Source organism: Orycteropus afer, unplaced genomic scaffold (genome assembly GCF_000298275.1).
Source record: "Orycteropus afer afer isolate SDZICR_OR568_19922 unplaced genomic scaffold, OryAfe1.0 scaffold00123, whole genome shotgun sequence".
Lineage (NCBI taxonomy): Eukaryota > Metazoa > Chordata > Mammalia > Tubulidentata > Orycteropodidae > Orycteropus > Orycteropus afer.
This window is the reverse complement of record NW_006921710.1, coordinates 5,040,065-5,051,071: the sequence shown is the minus strand read 5'-3', so window position 1 is coordinate 5,051,071 and position 11,007 is coordinate 5,040,065. Positions and strand designations below refer to the sequence as shown.

Below are 11,007 nucleotides of genomic sequence, written 5' to 3'. Positions count from 1 at the left end.
TTTTTTTTAATAATTTTGAGTTTTGTTGGACATTGTTCTCCCACTTTATGCAGGATCTTCTACATAGATCCCCCTCTGAGTAGTAGCTGGGCACCATCTAGTTCTTCTGGTCTCATAGTCATATAGGCTGATGATCACATGGTGTCCCAGTCCCTTGGACTAATTGTTTCCATGTGTCTTTGGTTTTCTTCATTCTTCTTTGCTCTGGATGAGGAGAGACCCATCTAGATGCATCTTGATGGCTGCTTGCAAGCTTTTTAAGATCCCAGTTGCTACTCACCAAAGTCAGATGTGGAACAGTGTTTTGTGTAGTATGTTATGCCAATTGAGCTTGGTGTCCCCTGCGACTATGGTTCCAAGCCCACAGGTCCAACTACTCACTCCTTCTGGATAGCTGGTTGTGGCCAAGAAGTGACTACAACCTTGTCCCTTGTCAGCTCTACCATATACCTGGGAATTCTTACAGAGCATACAAATATACTTGTAGAAACATTGTCTGCCAACCTTATCCATGGTCTTGGGCACACTCCCCCCTGCATAGATGTACCTAATAGTTCAGCCTGACCACCCATTTATCCAGCCATTTATCCATGTTTGCCTTCACTGAGAACGCAGTACTGTATGTACAAAAGGGAACATCTTGTTGTCTGTACCTCCCATGCACCTCTGCATGTCTTCCTCTTCCTCAATGCCACCGTGTTGATCACTCACATATGGTACCTTGCCCTTCTCTTCATCTGAATCAATACTTATCTCTGTCTATCCAACAGTGTTCCATCCCCTCCCCTCCCACCCCTGATAACCAACAAAGAAAATTTCCTTCCATATATAAACCTTTCCTTGACTTTTTACAATAACGGACTAATACAATATTTGTCCTTCTGTGATTGACTTATTTCATTCAGCATAATGTCCTCCAAGTTCATCCACATTATGCAGTTTTTGCAGATTCTACGTTATTCTTTAGGGTTGCATAGTATTCCATTATGTATATGTACCATGGTTTGGTTATCCATTCTTCAGCTGATGGACACCTAGGTTGTTTCTATCTTTTGGCTATTGTGAATAGTGCTGCTATGAACATGGGTGTGCATATATATGTTATTGTTCTGGCTCTCACGTCTCTAGGACCTAGTAATGGGATGGCTGGGTCAAATGATATTTCTAATCTCAACTTTTTAAGAAATGGCCATACTGCTTTCCACAATGCTTGTATCATTTGGCAGTCCCACCAGCAGTGTATGGGAGTCCCAATCTCTCTGCATCCTCGCCAGCATGTGTTATTTTCTGTCTTGTTGACCTTGACTTCTAGTGCTGGGGCAAGATGGTATCTCTTTGTTGTTTTGATTTGCATCTCTCTAATGTCTGATGGGGTGCTCTGGTGGTGTAGTCCCTAAGGCATTTGACTGCTAACCAGAAGGCTGGCAGTTCAAACCACCAGCCACTCCTCGAAGGGATGGTTGGGCAATCTACTTCCATAGTGATACCGCCTTGGAAACCCAAGGAGGGGTCACTATGAGTCGGATCCAATTTGACAGCAATGAGAAGATGACAAAGAAGTGGCTAATGATCGTGATCATTTCTTCACATGTTTGGTGGCTGCCTGAATTTCCTCTTTGGTGAAGTGTCTATTCACATCTTCTGCCCATTTTTTAATTGGATTATTTGTCTTTTTGTTGTTGAGGTGTTGGAGTTTTCTATAAATTCTAGAGGTAAGTCCTTTGTTAGACGTGTCATTGCCGAATATTTTTTCCCAATCTGTAGGTTCTCTTTTGACTCTTTTGGAGAAGTCTTTTGAAGCACATAAAAATTTAATTTTTAGAAAGTCCCATTTGTCTGGTGTATCCTCTGCTATTTGTGGATTTTGGGTTATGCTTGACAGTCTATTTATGCCATGTATTGTTGTTGTTGTTGTTATGTGCTGTTGAGTCAGCCCTGACTCATAGCGACCCCTCCTTGGGTTTCCGAGGCAGTATCACTACGGAAGTAGGATTGCCCAACCTTTCTTCCGAGGAGTGGCTGGTGGGTTTGAACCGCCAGCCTTCTGGTTAGCAGTCAAGTGTCTCAGCCATTATGCTACCAGAGCTCCCATGCCATGTATTAATGACAGACACATAAACCAATGGAATAGAATTGCGAACCCAGAAATAGATCTATCGACCTAGGTCAGCTGACCTTTGACAAAGAGCCGAAATCCATTAAATAGGGAAGAGATTGTCTGTTTGACAAATGGTGCTGGCAAAACTGAATAGATATCCATTTGCAGAAAAAATGAAACAAGATTCGTACCTCACACCATACACAAAAACTAACTCCAGATGAATCAAAGACTTAAACATGAAACCTGAAAGTATAAAGTTCCTCAAGGAAAAAATAGGGGCAAATTTAGGGTCCCTAATAAATAAAAAAAAAATGCCATGTATTAGGGACCCTAAATTTGCCCCTATTTTTTCCTTGAGGAACTTTATACTTTCAGGTTTCATGTTTAAGTCTTTGACTCATCTGGAGTTAGTTTTTGTGTATGGTGTGAGGTACGAATCTTGTTTCGTTTTTCTGCAAATGGATATCTATTCAGTTTTGCCAGCACCATTTGTCAAACAGACAATCTCTTCCCTATTTAATGGATTTCGGCTCATTGTCAAAGATCAGCTGACCTAGGTCGATAGATCTATTTCTGGGTTCGCAATTCTATTCCATTGGTTTATGTGTCTGTCATTAATAGTATTTCTATTTTATTTTCCAATTATTTGTTCAGTAGAGCATTTCTAAATGTGACTCTTTTACTGTTTTGCACCCTCTCCAATCACAAAAACAATACATACACATTCGATAAAATTCAAACATTATACAAATATTTAGGAAACAAAATTTCCTCATAATGTCAGTTCCCAAAATTCAATCCACTGTTACTAATTCTCTTTTTTCGGATTTAAAATAAGAATTCTGTTTTTACAAAATTGAAATCGTGCTACGTACACAGCACATCGCTTTGTATCATTCCCTGTTCACTTAACACCTGGATGTCTTTCTCTGCCTTGTTCCTTCTCACTGTTCCTCTTGGCCACTCGCTATAACACTGTGGGGGTGGACCGTCAGTTATTTAGCTGGCCCCACTGATTAGGATTTTCATTTCTTCATTTTTTGTAATTACAAGCCATGCTGAAATGAGTTTTTTTTCCCCCCCTCAATTGTGGTAAGTATATAAGTAACAAATCATTTACTTTCTCAACAGTCTTCAAATTTACAACTCAGTAACATTAGTTATGTTTATCATGTTGTACAGTGTGAACATCCTTATTTTATTGTGATGAAATACATATAACAAAGCATGCAACATCTCAGTAATATCTGCACATACAGTTCAGTAACATGGACAGTGAATGTCTTGATTCACATATCTTTGCTCCATTTTCCATAAGCTAGATTTATAGAAGTGAGGTTTTGATCAAATTTATGTTTAAAATTTATGGTTAAAAATACAAAATGTTAGTAAACAGATACAGCCAGCTTGCCCTCACAGAGGTTGTACCAGTTTACCTTCAAACAGCAGTGTATGAGTGGGCTTGTTCCCCACACTCTTGCCTACACTGCTCTGACAGGGTTTTGAGTATTTGCTGAGCTGATAGGTAAACAATAGTTGAGATCTTTCCCATGTCACTGATGGCAGGTTCCCGGAATGTTGGCAGAAATGGTCTGGTTTGGTGGAGGAGGAACAGAGGGCCATGAACTGGACAGACTGCTTTTCTGGTCTCCAGTCTTGGAGGGGTCCTGCAGCTTCAGCACATTTAGCTCCTTGAGTGGGTGTTCTGTGGCTAGGGAGGGATTGAAAATAATTTGTGAAGTGATCCCTGTGTAACTATTTGTTCTGATTGGATCAGGAAAGTTCTGTTCCTGTCTCTGTGTGTACGCTTAGTTTATTCACCTGGCAGCAATAGCTTATGACTAAGCATGGTTTTGCTTGGCACCTGAAAGCTAACTGTCTGCCCTAGGGAGAAACTCAGAGCTTGGCGTTTTGAACATGGCTTCTGGATTTAAGTTTATGTGTTTTAAAGTTCATGGACTGAAAACAGGTGAAAGCCCTTGTTGATGCCTTGGTGATTTGGATAGTGGGTGGCCAGAGCAGGGTGCCATCTGACTGCCTGGAGCAGGCAGCAGCTCTCTGCCCTGGTGTTCTCCCATCTGGGAGCAACTTTGGTGCTTTGCCCTTGACAGTTTGAGACTGACTGTAACTTAAAAGAAGCCAAGGGCAGCCCAATCCCCAGTGACCAGGCCGGCCACCTATGCCCAGTCCCAGTGCAGTAAGGCAGATGAGTCCTCAGAGCACATCCAGTTAGCCTCTTCTTTTGACTTGGGGGACACCCAAGCCCAGAGAGGCTCCTACCCGAGGTCACTCCCACTTCCCAACTAAGAGCTCCCCCTGACGCCGCAGAGGTATTGCTGGGCAAGGACTAGGCAGTGTGATGCTGTCTTTTCTTCCCCTCAGGACAGAGTTGCTGGGTTGTTACAGTGACCAGGACTTTTTGGCCAAGTTGCATTGTGTCCGACAGGCCTTCGAGGTGGGTGTGAGCCAGGTACAGGGAGCAACTTGGGGTGGATGGAACTGGGGGGATTGGTTAGGCTTGGTCATGTCCAAGTGGTCTCTCTTGCTTTCTACATCCATGCCTGGCTCCTCTGTGGGATGGGTCCCATGCCTAGCCCCTCACACTGCCCTCTCCATGGGATGTAGGGGTGTCTGCGTCCCAGTGGCTCACTCTGTCTCCTCCTTCTCTCTCATTTCTTAGGGACTTCTGGAAGACAACAGTAACCAGCTCTTCTTTGGGGAGGTTGGCCGGCAGATGGTGACCGGTCTGATGACCAAGGCTGAGAAGGTAGCAGGGCTTGTTCAAGTTTTCTTTCTCTTGCTCTTTTTTTAAACTTTTTTTAGTTTGTTTAATAAAGCCCAATCTAAAACTAAGCAGTTCACTGTGGTGGTTAAGAGCATGGTTCTGGAGAAACATGTCCAATGGAAATATAATGTGAGCCATAGATGTAATTTTAAATGAGCTGGGAGCTTCATGGAATTCTGGGTGGTGGGTAAGCACTTGACAGCTAGCTGAAAGGTTAGTAATTAGAACCCATCAGAGGTGCCTTGCAAGATCTGCTTCTGAGAGGTCTCCCTTTAGAAACCCTATGGAGCAATTATACTCTGCACACATGGAGTTGCCATAAATCAGATACACCCAACAGCAACTAACAACAACAGCAAGTCAAAAAAAAAAAAAACAAAAAACCTGCCATTGAGTCGATTCTGACTCATGGTGACCCTAAATGACAGAGTAGAACTGCCTTGTGAGATTACCAAGGCTATAATCTTTATGGAAGCAAACTGCCACATATTTGTCCCGCGGAGTGGCTCATGGATTTGAACTGCTGACCTCTGAGTTAGTTGCCAGGCACTTCGCCACCAGGGCTGATAACAACAGTAGTAGCCACATTGAAAAGGTAAAAATAAATAGGTGAAATTAATTTTAAGAATATATTTTATTTTAGCCAATATAACCCACATAGGATCATTTTGCCTTGTAATCAGTACTTTAAAATATTTAAAAAATTTGAATCCTGGGATGTTCATAATTATACCCACTTTATAGGCCATTGCGAGGACTAATGAGATAATATAATAGCATCATTGGTTGTTCTTATATAAGTAATATATGCTCGTTGTGTAGCAGTTAGAGATGATGTTACAAGGACAGGTTTGGAGCTGTGTACATAGATCTTGCTCTATCATGTAATCCCTCTGTGTCTGCCCGATAAATTCACTCTGTGCCTCATTTTCCACACTGAAGAGATGGCACAGTCATACTGTTCACCTCCTACAGTTAGAATAATGCATTAATGCCTAGTACCTGTGTTGTACAGGGTCTGGCACTCTATGCTCAGTGGAGGCTGCTTGTGTTAATAGTGATAATGAGCTCAACGCAAGCTATCTCCTGTGGACCAAGCAAGCCTCATGGTCATTAAGCCTTTGTAGAGATGATGCGTGTGTACAGATGTGTCTGTGTGTTTTTAGAATTCTTTTCCCAAAAAATGCTTTGTATGTGGTAGTGAGTGGGGCTTTAAGCTTTCAGTGTGTCTGTTGCCTTCTAATATGACTGGACTGAGTTACTGGGAGGGCAGCATGTCACAGGTTTGCATGCAGAGCACGTAGGTGTCCAGGCCCAGTTCTTAGAGCCCCAGGTCTTAGGCAGCATCAGTGCCGGGCTTCAGAAAGAGCCCTGTTTGCTTCTGGATAAAGCCACGTGGCTGAGCGATTATAGCAGGTGGGTGGTGGAGGAGTTGTCGAGGAGACATGAAGATCAGTGAGGTGCAGGCCCAGTTCTGAGGCACTCTGAGTCTGGTGGAGCGAGGCTGGGCCTGATTCTCAGCAAGGGGCACTGGGGGTATGGGAGAAGGCTGAACAGAATCAGGCTGGATTATCAGGGATGGCAAAGAGACCATCTAGATTTGGGAGGCAGAGAACGAGCAGGCTGCCCTGGCCAAAGCAAGAGTGCTGGGCCCCATGGGGGAGCAGTAGGAGATGAGCTGGAGTGATTAGCAGGCAGGTCACGTGGGCCACAGATGCCAGGCTGAGACTCTTCAACTTTATCCTGTAAGCCACAGGGGAGCTGGGGGAAGGTTGGCACCTTTTCCCTTTATGCTAATTTCATTCATTGCTTTTTATTTCTGATTACAGCATAACCCAGTTTTACAAAACTCACCGATTACAAAACACCAAACCATAGACAGTCCTCCTGACTCCCAGTTGCAGAACTGACACTCCACAGTCTGGTGTATAGTCCTCCTGCTCTGTTCAGTAGATGCTCTAAGCCTTAAGCATTGTTACTTCATTTACAAAATTTGGCTTGTGCCCAGCGGGCTGCTCTGCTGTGTTTTGTTCTTTAACGTTGTATCTTGTCCCTCTTCCCAGGTCAGCACATGGAGTTCTTTTAATGATTGCGTAGTATTTCACATTGTGGACAAGCTGGAGTTTACCCAGTGCTCCCATGGATGAACATTTGGTTTGTTTACAGACACAGCTGCTTACTCATTCTCACACAGATCTTTTTAAGTACTTCTGAGGTTTTCTCTGGAGCAAAGCGCTGTTGTTGGTGTTAGTTACTGTAGGATCGGTTTCGACTCCAGTGACCCTGTGTGCAGCAGAATGAAACATTGCCCCGTCCTATGCCACCTCACAGTCCTTGCCGTACTTGAGCCCATCGTCGCAGCCACTGTGTCAATCTGTCTTGGTGAGGATCTTCCCCTTTTTTTTGACCCTTTACTTTACCTGGCATAATATTCTTCTGCAGGGACTAGCCTTTCTGACTAGCCATGGAAATAAGAACATTGAGAAGGCTAGTAGATCTTGCCAGTTTCCCCTCCAAAAGGCTGCCTTTGTCCCCACCAACAGTGTTTGACTGGCTGTTTCTTCATATCTTGGCCAATAATGGATATTAGTAATCTTTTTACTCTTTGTTATTGATTCATTGCTTTTATGTTTCTTTGTTAGTGAGGTTGCTTAATTTTTCACATTTATTGGCCACTTGTGTTTTTTTTCTTTGAATGGGTTGACCAGAGCTTTGGAATATGCCTTTTTTGAATCCATTCTCCTCACATGTCAAGTAAAGGTTCTAAAACACTTATCTAACCTCATCATCCATCTGCTTAAACCCTCATGCAGCTCCTGCAGGTCTTGGTGTAAAGACTTGGCTTTGTTACATGGCCCACTACCTTGTGCATTTGACTGCATCTAGACAGGCTTACAGTTCTTGTGCATGCCAGATTTTCTCTCTGATCTGGACTGTTGCATAACGCTGGTCCCTCTGCCTGGAGCACTATTCTCTGAATTCATTTTTTTTTTTTTTTTAACAATTCTGTTGTGAAATACACATATAACCAAACCAAACTCACTGCCATCGAGTTGATTCCTACTCATCAGATTGATCCCTTTGGATTTCTGCTGTAAATCTTTATGGAAGCAGACTGCCTCATCTTTCTTCCACAGAGCTCCTGGTAGGTTCAAACCACTGACCTTTTGCTTAGCGGCCCAATGCCTTACCCACTATACCAGGGCTCCTGAAATACACATATAAGAGAATAAGAAATGTACCTATAGGATTTAATGAATGAAAAGATGAACTCTTGTGTACCTAGCAGCCAGGTTAAGGAGTAGATCACATACCAGTATCTGTAAGTCCCCTTCCCCAGTGTCTCTCCCGATGGTGTCTGCCCCTCTTCCTTGGTCACTTGTCTTCTGAGTCTCCATGGGCCATCTCTTCTCCCGGGAAGTCTTCTCCTGAAGGTCACCTTTCCCTCTTCCCCTGAGGCCCCAGAGCCTCTTGGGCTCACCTGGCCTCATACCCTGCATCTTGTTCATGGATTGTCCTGTCTCCTGTTGCCCAGCAAGCTCTGTGAGGTCAAGGACCACAGCCATCCTGGCCCTGGTGTTCCCAGTCCTGGGCCTAGCACAGGCCAGGTATCAGATAACTGTTCACCCAGCAGCCGTCATTTACCAGCCAGTGAACCCAGAACTTTTCTTCTGTTTATTTACCTTCAGCAGCTAATTAGATCCTCACCACAGTTCTCAATTGGCAGATGAGGAAGCTAAGCCTGGAGGGGCAAAGGGGTTCCACATTTTTCTCCCACTCTATGCAGGATCTCCTACACTGATCCTTTCAGAGTGGTTGACAGTGGTAGCCAGGCATCGTCTAGTTCTTCTGGTCTCGTGGTCATATAGGTTGAGGTTCACATGGTCCACTAGTCCCTTGAACTAATTGTTTCCATGTTCATTTCCAATTGGTGCATCTAGATGGCTACTTACAAGTTTTTAAGACCCCAGTTGCTGCTAACCAAAGTAGGATGTAAAACAATGTTTTTGTGTAGTTTGTTATGGCAATTGAGCTTGATGCCCCCTGTGACCATGGTCCAAAGCCCATAGGTCCAATAACTTGCCCCTTGGGGTGGTTGGCTATGGCTAAGAAGTTATCATAACTTGGGCCTATTACTTCTATTTATATGGACATTCTTATAGCACATATGTTTTAGTTACCTAGTGCTACTCTAACAGAATGTACCACAAATGGGAATGGCTCAAACAAACAGGAGTTGATTCTCTTATGGTTTTGGAGGCTAAAAGTCCAAGTTCAAAGTGCCAGACTCTAGGGACTGGGTGAAAGCCCCTCAGCCTTGGGCTTCAGCACTGCCTCTTGCTCCTGGCCCACTAAAGCTAGAGGCATCTCTTTACACAGGCAGCTACTGGCTGCTGAGGCTGACAAACCCAAGGTCAGCAAGTAAAAAGGCATAGTCCCAGTATTACCAAACCACACAGCAGGCCATTGATTTAAGTCCATTGAAAGTCCCAAAGTTGGCAGAGCATGGCAGGCTGCTGAATGACGACTCAGCTACGTGCAGGATTCAAGCATGCCGTAAGCTGGAGACCTTCCTCAAAGTTGCTTCTTACCTACTGGAAGCAGACCACATCTCTAAAGCAGCTACTCAGCTGCTCCAATAGCTTCCACCATGGAGTTAATTACCAGTCTCACCATGGGGAATAACTATATCCAGCTGCCCAGCCACTCAACCAGGTCCAGCCAAGTTGACATATGACCTTAACTACCACAGCATAAAATTCGTATGTAGACATACCGTCTACCAAACTTATATATGGTCATGGGTATATTCCCTTTTGCCTATACATACCTAATCATTCAGCCAGTCTACCCATCTGTTTACCTGTACATTAATGTTTATTATTACTGATAGTGCAGTACTGTATATATGAAGTGTTTATCTTTGTTGCCTGTACTTCTTTTATTATTATTTATTTATCTTTTTTTTACCCCCATGTTTCCTCCCCTCCCCTCCCACCCCTAGTAACCAACGAAGAAAGTTTCCTTCCGTACATAAACCTTTCCTTGACTTTTTATGGGAGCTCTGGTGGTGTAGTGCCTAGGCATTTAACTGCTAACCAGAAGGCTAGCAGTTCAAACCCACAAGCCACTCCTCAGAAGGAAGGTTGGGCAATCTATTTCCGTAGTGATACCGCCTCAGAAACCCAAGGAGGAGTTGCTATGAGTCGGATCTGACTCCATGGCAGTGTGTTTGGGATTTTTTTGGTTTTTGACTTTTTACAATAATAAGTTAATACATTATTTGTCCTTCTGTGATTGCACTCAGCATAATGTCTTTCAAATTCATCCACATTATGTGGTGTTGTGCATATTCTACATTATTCTTTAGTGGTGCATAGTCTTCTATTGTGTGTGTTTACCACAGTTCGGTTACCCATTCTTCTGTTGATGGGCACCTAGGTTGTTTCCATCTTTTTGCTATTGTAAATAGTGCTGCAAGGAACATGGGTGTGCATATATGTCTGTTCTTGTCCTGGCTTTCACTTCTTTAGGATGTATACCTAGTAATGGAATGTCTGGATTAAATGGTATTTCTAATTCCAACTTTTTAAGGAATTGCCATACTACTTTCCACAGTGGTTGTATCATTTGACAGTCCAACCAGCAGTGTATGAGAGTCTCAATCTCTCCACATCCTGGCCAGCATTTGTTATTTTCTATCCTATTGAACTGTACTATTGCTGCTGGGGCAAGATGGTCTCTCATTGTTATCATTTGCATCTCTAATGGCTAATGAGGTGAACATTTTTTAAAAATTGTGGTTCGGGTGAAAGTTTACACAGCAAATTCACATTCACATACACAGTTCACATATACTTTGTCTCATGACATTGACTACAACTTAAACCAATGCAACAGCTCCCCTCCCACTTCCTCCTGATAGTTACCTCTTCCCTGTGTCCATCCCTCCATGCACTCCTGTGCCCCGACTGTCTCCCTGTGCATAAACAGCCCTTCTTTCTCCCATGATTGTTCTCTCCAAGGAGTATATCTACCTCAGGTAAATGTTCAACTCATATGCCTGTCTTTTGTTTGGCTGGAAGCCACAGGTGTGGGTTCAATTCCAGACCTGAAGGGC

General features: G+C 43.5%; 1 protein-coding gene across 1 annotated transcript in view; it reads left to right on the top strand.

The window, feature by feature from the left end:
• Positions 1–11,007, top strand: part of MIGA2 (mitoguardin 2) — an 83,685-nt gene that overhangs the window by 64,361 nt on the left and 8,317 nt on the right. The window contains exons 11-12 of the mRNA XM_042781452.1: positions 4,484–4,556; positions 4,782–4,868. Coding sequence (XP_042637386.1) covers positions 4,484–4,556; positions 4,782–4,868 — 160 coding nt within the window. The remainder of the gene's footprint in view (positions 1–4,483; positions 4,557–4,781; positions 4,869–11,007) is intronic.